The sequence below is a fragment of the Lemur catta genome, chromosome 21 (assembly GCF_020740605.2).
Source record: "Lemur catta isolate mLemCat1 chromosome 21, mLemCat1.pri, whole genome shotgun sequence".
Classification (NCBI taxonomy): Eukaryota; Metazoa; Chordata; class Mammalia; order Primates; family Lemuridae; genus Lemur; species Lemur catta.
Genome location: NC_059148.1, coordinates 7656263 through 7673645, shown reverse-complemented (window position 1 = coordinate 7673645; position 17383 = coordinate 7656263). Strand labels below are relative to the sequence as shown.

The window sequence follows — 17383 nt, the reverse complement described above, 5'->3', positions numbered from 1 at the left end:
ACAACAAGAGATTGAGTTAGTAATCAAAAAACTACCCAGAAAAAAAACCAATAGGCCCAGATGGCTTTACTGCTGAATTCTACCAAACATTAAAAAAAATTAGTATCAATTCTTCACAAAATCTTCAAAGAACTAGAAAAGGAGGGAACACTTCCCAACTTATTCACTGATTCCGCAAGACCAGTATCACCCAGACACCAAAATCAAAGACCTCACGAGAAAACTGCAGACCAATGTATTTTATGAATATGGATTCAAAAAATCCTGAGAAATACAATGACATGTAGAAACCTTATATACCATAGCCAAGTGGGATTTATCTCAGGAATGAATGGATGGTTCAACATACAAAAAACAAGTAAGCAGAATTAGAAGGGAACATCCTCAACCTGATAAACCTCATCTGTGAAAAGCCCACAGTTAGTATAATACTTAATGGTGAAAGACTGGATGCTTTCTTCCCAATCAGTATTAAGACAAAGATGTCCACTCTTTTTTTTTTTTTTTTTGAGACAGAGTCTCACTCTGTTGCCCGGGCTAGAGTGAGTGCCGTGGCGTCAGCCTAGCTCAGAGCAACCTCAAACTCCTGGGCTTAAGCGATCCTACTGCCTCAGCCTCCCGAGTAGCTGGGACTACAGGCATGTGCCACCATGCCCGGCTAATTTTTTCTATATATATTTTTAGTTGTCCAGATAATTTATTTCTATTTTTAGTAGAGAGAGGGTCTCGCTCAGGCTGGTCTCGAACTCCTGACCTCGAGCAATCCACCCGCCTCGGTCTCCCAGAAGGCTAGGATTACAGGCGTGAGCCACCGCGCCTGGGCAAAGATGTCCACTCTTGCTACTTCCATTCAACACTGTACTAGAGATTTGAGCCAGAGTGATTAGGCAAGAAAAAGAAAAGACATCAGCTAGGAAAAGAAGTTTCTCTATTCACAGATGACATGATCTTGTACAAAAAAAAAATTCTAAAAAGTCCAGTAAAAAATATGAGAACTAATGAATGAATTCAGCAAGATTGCAGGACACAAGATCAATATACAAAAATAAATTGTATTTTATACCCTTGCAATGAAAAATATGAAAGTGAAATTTTAAAAACACTACCACTTGCAATAGCCTCAAAAAGAATAAAATACTTGGGAATAGAATTTACAAAAGAACTATAAAACTTAATACTTTGGAAACTTCAAAACATTGTTGAAATGAATTAAAGAAGACCTAAACAAATGGATAGACATAGATGTTTATCAATTGGAAGATTTGATATTATTAGGATAGCAATATTCCCCAAACTGATCTACAGATTGATTACAATCCCTAGCAGAATTGTAGCTGGCTTCTTTATAGAAATTGACAAGTTGATCCTGAGATTCATAAGGAGACTCAGAGGCCCAAGAATAGCCAAAAAAATTTTGAAAAAGAACAACTAGGTGGGAGAACTCATGCTTCTTGATTTTAAAACTTACTGTAAAGCAACAGCAATCAAGACAGTGTGGTATTGGCATAAGGATAGACATATATTTCAACAGAACAGAGTCCAGAAAAAACCTATGTGACTACGCTCCTCTGATTTTCAACAAGGGTGCCAAGACCATGCAATGGGGGAAAGAATAGTCTTTTTAACAAATGATACTGGGACATCTGGATAGCCACATGTAAAATAATGAAATTTATTCAAAATGGATCAAAGTTCTCAATGTAAGAGCTAAAGCTATAAGAATCTTAGTAGAAAATAGTAAATTTGCATGACCTTGGATTTAGCAGTAGTTTCTTAGATAGGAGACCAACAGCAGGAGCAACAAAAGAAAAAAATAGATAAATTGGACTTCATCAATATTGAAAACTTCTATGCTTAAAAGGACATTATCAAGAAAATAAAAAGACAACCTACAGAATGGGAGAAAATATTTGCAAATCATATATCTGAAAAGGAACTTTTATCTTGAATGGATAAAAAGCTCTCAAAACTCAATGATAAAAAGACAAATAGCCCAATTTAAAAGTCGGCAAAGGATCTGAATAGGCATTTCTTCAAATAAGATATACAAGTTGCTAATAAGCACATGAAAGGTTGCTAAATATATTTAGTCACTAGGGAAATGCAAACCCAACCACAATTACCACTTTACACGTACTGGGATGGTTTAATTGAAAAAATCTGATAATAGTAAGTGTTGACAAAGATGTGGAAAAACTGGAACCCTCAGACACCACTGGTATGAATGTAAAATGGTGCAGTCACATTGGAAGGCAGAATGGCAGTTTGTCAAACTGCTAATTATAAAGTCAATGTATGATGCAGCAATTCCATTCCTAGGGGGATGTGTGTGTATGTGTATGTGAAATGAAAACACATTCCCACATAAAAACTTGTACATAAATGTTTAGGATACCATTATGCATAATTGCCAATAGGTGGGAATAATCCAAATGTCTACCAACAGGTGAATGGATTAGCGAAAAGTGGTATATCCATACAATGGAATATTATTTGGCCACAGTAAGGAGTGAAATATTGTTACATGCTAAGTCATGGATGAACCCTGAAAATATGGTAAGTGAAAGAAGCCAGACACAAAAGAGCACATATGCTGTGATTCCACTTCTATGAAATGTTCTGAATAGGCAAATCTGTAAAGATGGAAAGCACAATGTGGTTGCCTAGGGATGATGGGTGGGAGAATGGGGTTTCTTTTTGAGGTGATGAAAATATTCTAATCACTGTGGTGATGGTTGCCCATATGTGACTATACTAAAAACCATTAAATTGTACAGTTTAAGTAAATTGCGTGCTATGTCAGTTATTTCAGGAAATCTGTTTTTTTCTTTTTTTCTTAAAGGACAATATGAGACATTCTTGTGGTGATGGAAATGTACTCTATCTTGGAAAAAACCAACAAACCTAGGAGAATACCTGGGCTGTACAGTGTGTTTCTCCATAAGGAACTGTCAAACTGTTTATCAAAGTAACCACACTATTTTGTCTTCTTATCAGTAATGCATAAAAGTTCCAGTTGTTCCATGTCCTAACACTCAGTATTATCTTTTTTTAAATTTAAGCCATTCTATTAGGTGTGTGTTGTATGTCATTATGGTTTACTTTTTTCTGAATGACTAATGATGTTGAGCATCTTTTCATATTCTTATTTTACTTGCTATCCATGTATCTTTGGTAAAGTGCTCTAAGTTTAAAATAATAAAAGAAATTATAAAAGAACAAAAATTAAACTTAAAAATCAGAAACCAAAGTCAACACACAAATACAATTTGGAGAAAAATCTGAGGGAAACATTTCCCACGCTTACAAGAGGAAGGGGCGGACAGGACTCACAGGGAGAAGAGGATGAACTCTGCCCACCTCCGAATGCGCCTGTCCTGTGGAGCTGCAACTTCTCACTGCATCGTGCTTATCTGTAAAGGTCTGATGTGATCTGGAAGCTGAAGCTGCGAGGTGCCTAAGGAGATCAGGCCAGAACTTTGAGAAGAGAGAGGCAGGGAGTCTCCGCCTGGGAAAATACAGGCCCTTGATGATTGGCTTAGAAACAAATTCAGCAGGCAGAGGTGGAAGGAAAGGGTGTGGGAGTCAGCAGGAAGGTGGGGGCGTCACTGGCTGGGGTGGAGGGGAGTCAGCATGCGTGGGCATGGACACCAGGGGTCGGGGTGAGGAAAATGGACTGTGGAACAGGGGTCAGTTGCAAGGGCACAAGAAACAGTGGGAAGGGGAGGGCAAGTTTTTATCCGTTATTTCTTGAAATATATTTTTCTCTCATCCCTCTCTCTCCTCTGTTAGCAACTTCGATTCCTTGTATTTGCTAACTGAAGTCAGCCCCTGGTTTTCTGATGCTATTTTCTTTTCTTTCCTCTTTTGGATTTTTTCTGTTTTGGAACATTTCTGTTGCTATGCCTTCAAGTTCACTGATCTTTTCTTCTTCTACGTCTAACATGCCAGTTAATCCTGTCCCATGTATTTTTCGTCTTGATGTTGTAGTTTTCATGTCTAGAAATTAGATTTGTTACTTGTTTTGATCATCTTCCATGTCTGTACTTAACTTTTTGAATAAAGAAATAGTGTTACAGTAGTAACTGTTTTAACATTCTTCTCTGCTAATTCTAATATTGGTGTAAATTCTAGGTCAGTTTGGATTGTCAGGTTGAATATTCCCTTCATTTTGGATCATCTACCTTCTTCTTCATATGTCTTGTTATCTTTGTTCACATGCCAGACCTGTTTAACTTTATCTTGTTGGATGTTGCATATTTTTGTGTTCTTATAAATCTTCTTGAACTCTGCTTTGCAATATAATCAAGTTACTTGGAAACAGTTTGATCATTTCAGGTCTTGCTTTTATTTTTTGTTAGCTGGATCTGGAGCCGTGCTGCCTTGATTTCCCCGCATGGTCAGCTCCATTTCCTTAAATCAAGTAGCCCACTGGGCTTTGCCTCCCTTTGCTGCAGCCTAGAAACTCTCCAAGTAGTAACCTGGGGCAATTGTGGGGCTTACCTTATTTGTGTCCCATCTTGCAGGGATCCTTTGTTTTCTGAATCCAGTGTTTTTGTTTTGTTTTTTTTTAAGAGATGGGGTCTGTCACCCAGGCTGGAATGCAGTGGTGCAATCACCGCTCACTGCAGCCTTGAACTCCTGGGCTCAAGCAATCCTCCTGCCTCAGCCTCTTGAGTAGCTGGGACTACAGGTGTGCACCACCACACCTGGCTTGATATCCAGCATCTTGAAATCATTGTTTCACATATTTTGACTAGTTCCTTTGGTTGTTTCAGGTAGAAGGGTCAACCTGGTCCCCGTTACTCCACCTTGGCTGAAGGTAAAGCTCCTGACGAGTTTTTCTGCTTCTTATCTCCGCATCCTCTCCAAACAGTAGTGACAAACACACTCACAATTTTCTAAGTGCCAGGACTTTGCCTACATGTTCCCAATTTGTCCTCAAGACGAGTAGGTTTTTCTACCCTCATCTCCATTTCACGGCTACAAAATGAGGCCCAGATATTTGCCAGTTTGGAGCCCAGAGAGGACTGTTGGCCAGTGTTGCCTCCTGTGGCTCCACGAAGTTTTCAGTGTCTTGCTGCACAGTTGCCGGGGGCTGCCTTACTCACACAGTAAGTCTCCAGCTGCGCAGTCCTTAAAGAAAAGTTCCCACTTGCAGTGTGGCTTTGGATGTGTCCATGCCCACATACATTCTGTGTGCTGGCTTTGTTGGGCATGCACAAGCACCGGGTGTCATCCACCCACCTGACATCTGGGTGAGACAGAGTGGGATGGCCACCAGGCAGGGAAGCAGCCTGAGACATCAGTGGTCAGAGTCACCTAGCCTTCTGATTCCAAGTCCAGGGATCTTTCTTGGGATTCAGGATCACACCTGGCTGATAGGGTGGCTTTGATAAGGACCAGGATCCAGGAGTTGGGGTGCTCAGTGCTTACTGTGCTTGCAGATTCTGTGATTCTCTGTCATCTCCTGTGGATCAACATTTGTACCATGTTCTAAGGAAATTCCAGCTTTCCTGATAATTCTTTAGTACACCTGAGACTGTACTTACTGATTTCCTTTCATGAAACTGGCCAAGCAGTCAGCTGCAGTCCTTGGTGCCCAGTGTGAGCAGGACCTGACACACAGTGAGGTTAGAACCAAGGACCTCAATGCCCTGCATGGGAGATGATGCGTGCAAGGTGGCCTGCCTGCTAGCCCCACGTCAGCCCATGGTGCTGCACAACCTGGGAAGTGACCCCACACACTGTGAAATGAAGTTGTGGTGGAGGGAATTAGCAAAGATCCCTTCTGTCCCCTCCTGCTTCAGGAGAGAAAGCCACAGTGGGTGGAGGAAAATGACAGTTAGAAGGAAAAGGTGAGAAAAGGCAGATGGTTTGGTATCCAATGCGTGTTCATTTATTTTACACTTACAAAAGAAATTGCCCACCCCTTTGCCCCATTCCCCCCCAAACAGTCTCTTTTTACAAACATTTAAAAATTAAAACCAAATGAAGATAGACAAGTTAATTTCAGTACAATTATTTTTCAGTGTAGCTGTCATAATTAGAGTTTAAATTTCCTACAAGTGACCAATGTCCAAGTGACTTATAGGGAAATCCTGATTATTGGCCAAAGGAAAATTCCATATTACAAGTTAGCAAATTCTAGTACAAAAATAGTCCGTGTGTTGGAACAGCTTTCCTTTTAGGTCAGTCTCAGGTCAGTCTGCTGACTGCGTAATACCTAACGCTCCAGATTCTCGCTCACAAATGGCTCATTCATCGTAGCTGAAGCAGCACGGTACCTGCAGTGGCAGGAGCTAGCGTCCACCTTGGGGCCGTGCTGGAGACGGCAGGCCTGGGAGTGCCTTGCTGGCCCCAGGGCAGCTGGGCAGAGCCCCAGCCCTGGCTCTGGACGGGGGTCCTGGAGGGAGGGTTGAGCTGCCCCCTCCTGAGGCAACATCTGGCCTAGGACACAGGGCACATCCGCCCAGGGAGCCGGGCCGGCGCTGGTACAGGACAGCACATTTCCTGCCAGTGGCTCCTCCTCCCACTGCAGCCTGGCCAGGTGAGAGGCAGCCCTGCGTGTTGTCAGCGGCGAGAGTGTAGCCCTGCCCTTGCTGCAGCCAGGGCAGGCCAGGGCAGGCTACTTGTCCCTTAGGATATCGAGCTGTTCCTGACACTCGGTGAAGAGGCGCTGGAAACGGATGTTCTGCCCAATGACTGGCAGCAGCTCCTTCAGCAGCTCCCTCTTCCGCAGACCCTGTGGGCACAGGAGCAACAGCTGAACGAAAGTATCAGTGAGGAGACCTGACTGTGAGGACCTTCCCTGGCCTGGCAGAGACACTTGTGCCTGCCCATTGGAGAAACCGAACCACAGAGGGAAAAGAACGACTCCTCTGCAAGCAAGAGACCATGGCAGAGCTGAGGGGCTGGGCCAGGCGTTTGTGTGGGACAGAGTGGCAGGCAGAGGGAGCAACACGGGCAGGGATGGGGAAGATGAGGCTCGCCCAGGATCTGCTGGTACAGTCACTGCTGACCTTCTGGTGACAGGGGCAGTGGCCACAGTGGCTTGGCCTTCCAGGGCAGGATGAAGGTGACATTAAGGCTGAAGGCCAGGTGGATGACCATTTGGGAGGGGCTGTTTCCTCATGTTGATGCCCCTAGGGGTTTAAGGTCAAGCCCTGCGGCAAGGATGCGCCTGTGGGGCAGTGACTGGCTCTGGCTTTCCAGCCCTGGGGCTCTCTGCCCTTGTCTCTTGCCCATGCTTCCTGGGCATACTGGCACCACAGCCTGCAACACACGCTGCCAGGTGGGGCCTCTGCGATGGGTATACTTGTAACAAGATTAGAAATGATAGGAAAGAAACAAGTGTCACTATTAGGCTTGAGTGCCACAGAAGCTGCAGAAGCTGAGATGAGCAGGAGGACGGGTGCTGTGAAGACGAAGTCAGATGGAGGAGCAGCCCATGCTCCAACAGGGAGGCTCCATCAGAGTTCGATAGTTGGAACAGAAATTGTAAGGATTTGGATGCCTGAAATGTTCACTACCTAAAATAGATCACATTTTCTGACTAAAACACAATTGAGTAAAACTCATGGATCAAAGAGGAAATTTTAAATTATTTATTTATTTATTAATCCATCTATCCATTCATTCATTTACTTATTTTTAGGGACAGGGTCTTGCTCTGTCATCTAGGCTGGAGTGCAGTGGTGTAATCAGCTCACTGCAACCTTGAACTCCTGGGCTCAAGTGATCCTCCTACTTCAGTGTCTCAAGTAGCTGGGACTACAGGAGCATGTTGCCGTACCTGGCTACTTTTTAAAAGAATATTTTTGTAGAGATGGAGTCTTGCTATGTTTCCTAGGCTGGTCTCGAACTCCTGGCCTCAAGCAATCCTCCTGCCTCGGCCTCCCAAAGTGCTGGGATTACAGGTCACCATGCTTGGGCTCAAAGAGGAAATTAATTTTAATTAATTGAAATTAAAAATGACTTAGAATGGTAATAAAATCACTAAATACTCCAAAATTGGTGAGATTCAGCAAAAGTTGGGCTTTCAAAGGCATTTACAGACATAAAACAGCTTGAACTATACTAGAGAACATGAAAGAATGACAAGCTAAGACTCCAACCTAAGGCATCAGGGGAAGGGAAAAGAAAAAAAAAGAAAAGCAAAAAAAAAGTCAGAAAAAAAAATTTTTTTAAAGCAGAATACGATAAAAATTGAAATCAATAAAATTGAAAACAAAGATTCAATAGAGAATATGAATAAAGACAAAAGTCATTGTTTAAAAAGACTAAAGGATAAACCTCTGACAAGATTAATCAAGAAAGAAGAAAGCTCAAAGAAATAATATTAGGAATAAAAAAGTGACGTAACAACAGATATGGAAGAGAGAAAAACATACAGATACTGTCAACAACTGTATGTCAACAAATTTGAACATTTAGAGAATTCCTAGAAAAATACAATTTATCAAAACTTTCTCAAAAAGAAACAGAAAGGAGGAGTTAATTATTACCACAAAGAAAACATCTGATATACCAGGTTTTTAAAGTGACATCTAAGAAACTTGCAAGGATCACATACTTCCAATTTTATACAAACTCAAAGAACAAAAAATGAGGAACTATCCCCAACTCATTCTAAGAAGCAAATATAACCTTGATTCTAAAACCAGACAAGGATAGCATGAGAATAGAAGATTCCAGGCCTATTTTACCCATGAAATCAGATGTACAAATCCTTTATAAATTATTAGCAATCAATTCTAACAATGAATAAAAAAAGATAACCATCACCAAAGTGAGTTTATCCTAGAAAGCAAGGAGAGTTTACTATTAGAAAACTTACCAATATAAATGACTGTCAGCAGATTCCAACACTGTAGAGGAGTGCTCAGCAGGAGCGGTAAGACATGGGGGAAAGGCACAGACTCATAGAATTAAATCTTACTTAAGATGACCTGATTGCTTATTCCACATAGACAAAACTACTGTTGTACAAATTAATAAAAATAATAGAAATGTGTAGAAAGATGGCTAATGACTAATATAACAAAGTAAAATGCATTTATATACAAACAGCAATGAATAATTTAAAAACATAAATAACATATCATATAGAATAGACACAACCATGAAATATCTAAGAATAAATCTAACAAAAGGGCGAGGCACGGTGGCTCATGCCTATAATCCTAGCATGCCTATAATCCTAGCCTATAATCCTCGGCCTCTGGGAGGCCGAGGAGGGAGGATTGCTCGAGGTCAGGAGTTTGAGACCAGCTTGAGCAAGAGTGAGACCTCGTCTCTACTAAAAATAGAAAGGAAATTAGCTGGACAACTAAAAATATATAGAAAATATTAGCCGGGCATGGTGGCGCATGCCTGTAGTCCCAGCTACTCAGGAGGCTGAGGCAGGAGGATCGCTTGAGCCCAGGAGTTTGAGGTTGCTGTGAGCTAGGCTGATGCCATGGCACTCTAGCCCGGGCAACAGAGTGACACTCTGTCTCCAAAAAAAAAAAAAAAAAAATATCTAACAAAAGATGTGCATGGCCTATGTGTTAAAAATTATAAAACTTTATTTAAAGGCATTAAAGGAAACCTAAATAAATGAAGAGATAATGCAGTATGATAAAGATGCTAACTATTTGTAAATGGACCTACTGATTCAATATATCTCTAATCGAATGCGCACTAGGGTTTTCAATGGAACTTGACAAGCTAATTCTGAAATTTATACGGAGGAATAAAAAGCCAAGAATAGTTAAGATACTCACTAGCCTATCAGATATGTAGGTTTATTATAAAGCAAGAATAATTTAGAGAGATCTTGTAAACAGATCGACACACTTTGATGTACGAGAGACAGGCAAAACACACAGTGGGGAAGAGAGGGGGCTGTTCAATAAACCAAGTTCGAGAAACTAGTTATCCATATGGAACCAAATAGAAGTGGATTCTCCATTCACAACATGCATCCAAAGGGTTAAGAACTTAAATGTCAGAATCTAGGCCAGGCACAGTGGCTCACGCCTACAATCCTAGCACTCTGGGAGGCCGAGGCGGGAGGACACTTAAGGTCAGGAGTTCAAGACCAGCCTGAGCAAGAGTGAGACCTCGTCTCTACTAAAAATAGAAAGGAAATTAGCTGGACAACTAAAAATATATAGAAAATATTAGCCGGGCATGGTGGCGCATGCCTGTAGTCCCAGCTACTTGGGAGGCTGAGCAGGAGGATCGCTTGAGCCCAGGAGTTTGAGGTTGTTGTGAGCTCGGCTGACGCCATGGCACTCTAGCCCGGGCAACAGAGCAAGACTCTGCCTAAAAAAAAAAAAAAACAAAAAAAACCCTAAATGTCCCAAAGTTCTCATTTTTTACTAAGCAAAATAAAAAAAATGTAGTTTGTGATTTGTAACAGGTGTAGAAGTAAACAGTATGACAACAGTATCATGAAAGCCAGCAGGGGTAATATGAAAGTTTACCATTAAAAAATTTTAACACGATATGTAAAGTCGTACCATATCACTTGAAGGAAGACTATGATAAGTCAAAGGCATATACTATATGCCCTAAAGCAACCACCAAAACCAGAAACAAAAATAAAACTCACACACACACACACACACACACACAATCCCCAGACAAAAATAATTAAAGCTAATAAACTAACAAATGGAAAAAATGAAATGACAGAAAATAATGAATTCATTTAAAATAAGGCAGAGAAAAAAACACAATAGACAAAATGATAGATTTAAACCGAAACATATCAATAGTCATGAAATGTATAAGTCTACTTTAAAAGGCATAGATTATCAGATTGGATTAAAAAAGTCAATAACCAATTATATGCTGCCTACAAGTAACCCACTTTATATACAATAGTATACTACATGTAAATAATATACGTTATAGGTAAATTATATATATATATATATATATATAATTTTGCTTAAAAGTAAAAAGAGGACATCTAGGGGCAGTAGACTAGCAAATTCTAGGACCTTGTTTACCCACAGAAACAACAAATAAGCAACATACAGACCAAAGTACCTTTGCAGGAAATTTAGAAACCAGTTAAGAAGTTTCATAGTCAAGCAAATGCTAACCAAAACAAAGCCACACTTGAGATGGTAGGAATTTTATGATGTTTTGCTCATCCCTCCCCCTCCTCCCTCCTTCCTGGGGCAGTGTGGCACTATTGGGGGAGGCTACTCAATTCCTGGTTACTACCTTGAGGTGGAAGGAAAAGAGTGAAACTTGCTTGTAATACTCTGGCTTTTTAGACACCTGCCCAAGGAACTGGCTTCTGTCTTGCTTAACTCAGAGTGCTGATGGGACAGTGGCATAGTTTGGACATCAAGATGGAGGCTGCTTAGGCAGCGGCAGACACAGTGGCATGTGAGAGCTGTGGGGAAACTGCACACTCATGGGTGCCTGGGGGCAAAAGAATGTGACCAGAATACAATAGAACACCCAAAACTGTTAAATGAAGAGGCATTTTAGGGAAATAAGACATTTTAAAATAGCTTAGCCTGATGTGGTGGCTAAACTGTAATCTCAGCTACTTGGGAGGCTGAGGTGGAAGGATCACTTGAGCCCCCGAGTTTTAAGTCCAGACTGAGCAACATAGTGAGACTCTGTCTCTTAAAAAACCCAATAAACAAACAAACAAATAAATTAAAGTAGCTATGTATATGGGGAAACTGGAAAAAAACTACATGCACAGGCCTAGGGAAGATGCATCCACAAAAACGGCCTGAGAGGACCCTGAGCCTTCAAGCCGGCTGATTAGTGAAGGTCTTCCCCTGCATGGAACCGGCCCACAAAGACTGGGACATTAGTCTCCAGCACCCAGTCAGTATTCAAGACAGGATCACAAGGCATACAAAGAAATAGGAAAATATGGCTCATTCAAAGGAGCAAAATAAATCTCCACAAACGGATCCTAAAGAAACACAGGTCTGAGACTTATATAACATAAGACTTTAAAATAAATGTCTTTTTTTTTTTTTGAGACAGAGTCTTGGTCTGTTGCCTGGGCTAGAGTGTCGTGGCGTCAGGCTAGCTCACAGCAACCTCAGACTCCTGGGCTGAATCCTTCTGCCTCAGCCTCCTGTGTAGCTGGGACTACAGGCATGCGCCACCATGCCCGGCTAATTTTTCCTATATATTTTTAGTTGTCCAGCTAATTTCTTTTCTATTTTTAGTAGAGACGAGGTCTCACTCTTGCTCAGGCTGGTCTTGAACTCCTGACCTTGGGCGATCCTCCTGCTTCAGCCTCCCAGAGTGCTAGGATTACAGGCATGAGCCACCACGCGCAGCCAAAATAAATGTCTTAAAGATGCTCAAAGAGAACAAAGACAACTTAAACAAAATCAGGAACATGAACAAAATGAGAATATCAACAAAGAGAGAAAAATTATAAAAAAAGAGCTACACAGGGAAACGGCAGTTGAGGCCCAGTCGGACGGACGCGTCAACGAGCTGAGGTTAGAATTGTTGAAAGAATCCTGATACATTCCTACAATGGCCACTGCCCAGCTCTCTCACTCCCTCACAGTACACAAGGCATCTAAGGAAACACTTTTTCCAATTGAAATCACTAATGAGCATGAGTCCATGATAATGGTGAAGAAACTTTTTGCTACTTCTGTCTCATGTGTAACATATCTAAGGGGCCTGTTTCCAGAGAGCTCTTATGGAGAGTGCCATTTGGATGGCATCCGCTTAAAAATCCTCCGAGAAGACAAAAGATGCCCTGGATCAGTGCATATTGTCAAGTGGATTCAAGGTTGTTTTGATGCTTTGGAGAAGAGATACCTACACATGGCAGTACTTACACTCTACACAAATCCCAAGGAACCTGAGAAAGTGACTGAAATATTCCAGTTTAAATTCAAATACTCAAAAGAAGGAGCCACTATGGATTGACAGGAACAGTGCAAGCTTTGAAAAGGGAACAAAGAGTAAAGATATTAAGAAAGCCAGTATTCTGATGATCTATAGATTGTATATGCTGATGCAGAACCTAATGATGTTATACTTACTATGAAACTCCACCACTATAACTCAGTGAGTCCACGTGATTACCACCCCGCTGGTTTTAAAGCAGGGTTGAATTCACGCTTCCTGCTGTTTGAGGGGGAGCCTGTCAACCTGCAAATGGGATTGGTCTCCACTGGCTTTCATAGCATGAAACTAAAACTGACGACTGAGTCTGCCAGAGTGTCTGATAGGGAGCATAGACTCTTTCAGGAGAACAACACTACTGAGATTGCCCATCAGGGTCTAGACTGTGATGAAGAAGAAGAGGAATGCAACAAGCACATTCAAGACTGAATTTTCTGTGCAATCAGCAAAATCCTGAGAGCTCCAGGAAGAAGAGGAAGGTCAGCGTACCAGTGAAAGTCTTCATCCCTTACAGAAAATGAAAGTTCAATGCTTTTGCTACATTTATTTTAAAATAATTTTATTTTGCAAAAACATGCATGAAATGTCTTAATAGACATTAAGACAAGTCCCTATTACCAAAACTGTTTTCTAAATTTACTGCTCAACTTTTTTAGTCAATTTACTAAGTGCTGAATTACTGAGTAGGACATAGATTTACTTTGCCACAAGAAAACAAGGTCACCACGGCTGCTTTGGGATAGCATTACTTCAAAGCTGAGTTAGAGATGAGACACCTTTTATATTAATATTTGTAAAATAACCATGGTAGCTATTTTGAAAAGAAATAAGCTGTTGTTCTCAAAGGAAAGGAGGATTTTTTTTTTGTATAATTAAACTCTTCAGGTATTTAGACTACTGTGAAATGATTTAACTTGTAACCTGTCTACTGGAATCCCTCTATAGCTTTATTAAAATTCCCACAGAGTTGCATAGGATGTGTGTGAAGGTGCTTATCCAGGTGTGATTTATGTGTTAACTTCAATCACAAGGTTGATCAGCTAATTATGGGACCAAAATGTGCTCTCCCTGTAAAGTTCCTCAACTCTGGCCCCAGGTCCTATTCCTTTAGCCAATCCAAGGCAGGGGACATGCTGCAATTTAGGAACCTGGCTCCCTTTTATGGCCTGTGTTTATTTCCCAGCAAGCACGTTAGTTTATTAGTCTGTAACCCGCAGATGATGCTATTAATCCCTCCTTGTTCTGGAAGAATTTCGATAGGCTTAGTGATTAGTATGAGATGAATAATAAATGACTTATAGTGTTATTTTTATTATTTATATAACATGGGATTTCATAATTTAATTTAAATGTGTAAAACCAATAGTTAAATGTTAAGTGTGTGTGCTTTATGGTTAAATAAAACCAAAATACAAGATAAAAAAAAAAAAAGAGCTAAACAGAAATTGTGAAGTTGAAAAACACAATAATTGAACTGAAAATTCACTAAAGGGGTTCAACAGACTTGAACAGGCAAAAAGAAGAATTAGCAAACTTGAAGACAGGTCATTTGAAATTAATTTGAGTCTGAGGAGCAAAAATAAAACAGAATGAATAAAAGTAATCAGACCTTAAGGGACTTATCAAACACCATCAAACAGACAAATATACACACTAGGGGAGTTCCAGAAGGATAAGAAAGTGAGAAAGGAGCAGAAACCTTATTTGAAGAAATAATGGGCTGGCTCATGCCTATAATCATAGCACTTTGGGAGGCTGAGGTGGGAAGATTGCTTGAGGTCATGAATTTGCAACTAGCCTAGGCCACACAGCGAGATCCTGTCTATACAAATAAATAAATACATTAGCCAGGCATGGTGGACTGTGCTTGTAGTCTCAGCTTCTTGGGAGGCTGAGGCAGGAGGGTTGTTTAAGCCCAGGAGTTTGAGGTTGCAGTGAGCTATGCTTGCACCACTGTACTCCAGCCTTGATGATGTTGCAAGACCCTATCTCTAAAAATTCTAAACAAAATAAAAAAGAGAAATAATGGCTGAAAGTTTTAAAAATTTGAGGAAAGACACGGATCTACAAATACAAGAACCTTAGTGAACTCCAAATAGGAAAAACCAAAGGAACCCACACTGAGATACACTGTAATCAAACTTTGGAAAATGAAAGGGAAAGAGAGAATCTTGAAAGTAGCCAGAGCAAAGTGACTCATCATATAAAAGGCATACTCAATAAAATTATCATTGCACAGTGGGATGACACATTTAAAGCACTAAAAGAAAAATACCAACAACCAAGAATACTATATCTAGTAAAATGGTCCTTCAAAAACAAGGGAGAAATTAAGACATTTCCAGATAAGCAAAACTTGAGGGAGTTATAATTACTACTAGATCAGTTCTACATGAAATGCTAAATGGAAACAAAAGGATGCCCAACAGAACAGTAAATGTTAACAGATGGACAAATATAACAAGAATAATACTACTGTAATTTTGGTTGATAACTCCAGTTTTTATTTTATAAGATTTAAAAGAGAAAAGCATAAAAATAATTATAAATCTGTTAATGGGTACACAATATAAAAAATATAATTTATGACATCAATAACCTAAAATGGGTGAGCTGAATCTATAAAAAAGTTGTATGCAGTTGAAATTTTATTGTTATCAGTTTAAAATAGATTGTTATAACTTTAGAATGTTTTATGTCATCGCCCTGGTAACCTCAAATAAAATATCTGTAGAATATAAACAAAAGGAAATGAGAAGGGAATCAAAATATGTCACTAAAAAAATTAAACACAATGATAGCAATGGAGGAAATGAAGTATAAAAAAGCTATAAAATATATAGAAAAGGAATTAAACATGGCAACATTAAGTCTTTACCTGCAAGCAACTACTTTAAATATAAACAGATTAATCTCCTAAATTAATAGATTTGTAGAATAAATTTCAAAAAAAAGATTCAATTATATGCTGTCTACAAGGGACTCACTTTATATCTAAGGATACACACAGGTTGAAAGTGAAATGATGGAAAAAAACATTCCATGCAGCGACGTGTGGTGGCTTAAGCCTGTAATCCTAGCACTTTGGGAAGCTGAGGCAGCAGGAATGCTTGAGGCCAGCCTGGGCAATAGCAAGACTATGTTTCTACAAAAAGTAAAAAAAAAATTAGCTGGATGGGGTGGCATACACCTATCGTCCCAACTACTTGGAAGGCTGAGCCAAGAGGATTGCTTAAGCCCAAGAGTTTGAGGTTGCAGTGAGCTATGATAATGCCACTGCACTCTAGCCTAGGCAACAGAATGAGACCCTGGTTATTCCATGAAAATAATAACCAAAAGAGAGCAGAAATGGTTGTACTATTATCAAACAAAATAGTCTGTTACAAGATTGTTGCATCAAAAACTACTACAAGAGACAAAGGAGGACACTGATAATCATAATTAATGATAAAAGAATCAATTTAAAAAGGAGATACAGTAATTATAAAATATATGTATAAACATCAGAGCTTCTAAATATACAAAGCAAACATTGTCAGAATTGAAAGGAGGAAAAGCTCTACAATAGTAGAAGACTTCTATATCCTCCTTTCAATAACGGATAGAACCAGAGAGATGATCAATAAGGAATGGTGGATCTGAACAGCACTTGAGGGCAAATGGACCTAATGAACACATAGAGAACACTCCATTAAACAAAGCATATTCTTCTCAAGTGCGCATAAAACATTATGCAGGATGGACTATATGTTAAGCCGCAAAATAAGTCTTAATACATTTAAAAAGTCTGAAATCGTACAAACTATCTTTTCTAATCACAATTAAATGAAACTAGAAATCAACAGCAGAAGGAAAACTGGAAAATACAACATTGTGGAAATTAAAGAACACTGTTAAACAACCAATGAGTCAAAGAAATCACAAGGGAAATCAGAAAATACATTGAGACAAATGAAAATGAAAACACAACATACCAAAACTTATGGGATGCAGTGAAAGTGGTGCCAAGAGAAAAGTTCATAGCTGTAAATGTTTACATTAGAAAAGAAAGATCTCAACTCAATAGACTAATTTTATACCTTAAGGAACTAGAAAAAAATGAACTAACCCAAAGCTTGCAGGACGAAGGAAGCAATAAAAATTATTACAGCAATAAACAAAATAAAGAATAGAAAAACAATAGAAGTAATCAACAAAACCAAGGGTTGGTTCTTTGAAAAGATCAACAAAATTGACAAACTTTTAGCTAGACTAAGAAAAAAAGAGAGAAGACACCAATAATGAAAATCAGGAATAAAACAGGAATGTTACAACCAATGCCACAAAAAAACAAAACGATTATAAAATAAGAGAATACTATGAACAATTATATGCCAAATTGGATACCTAGATGAAACAGAAACACACAACCTACCAAAACTGAATCATGAAGAAATAAAAAATTTGAACAGACCTTTAACTGGCAAGAAAACTGAATCAG

At 39.6% G+C, this 17383-nt stretch overlaps 1 protein-coding gene and 1 pseudogene across 7 annotated transcripts in view; one reads left to right on the top strand and one right to left on the bottom strand.

Moving 5' to 3' along the window:
* Window positions 1–5876: 5876 nt before the first annotated feature.
* LOC123626269 (protein HIRA) overlaps window positions 5877–17383 on the bottom strand; it is a 91433-nt gene continuing 79926 nt past the window's right edge. For all 6 annotated transcript variants that reach the window (XM_045535194.1, XM_045535197.1, XM_045535195.1 and 3 more), the window contains one exon: window positions 5877–6745. In XM_045535194.1, coding sequence (XP_045391150.1) covers window positions 6629–6745 — 117 coding nt within the window. In that variant the 3' untranslated portion in view covers window positions 5877–6628. The remainder of the gene's footprint in view (window positions 6746–17383) is intronic.
* On the top strand, window positions 12441–13502 carry LOC123626271 (annotated as a pseudogene). Its single transcript, XR_006730777.1, has one exon. The product of XR_006730777.1 is annotated as an HORMA domain-containing protein 2-like (transcript).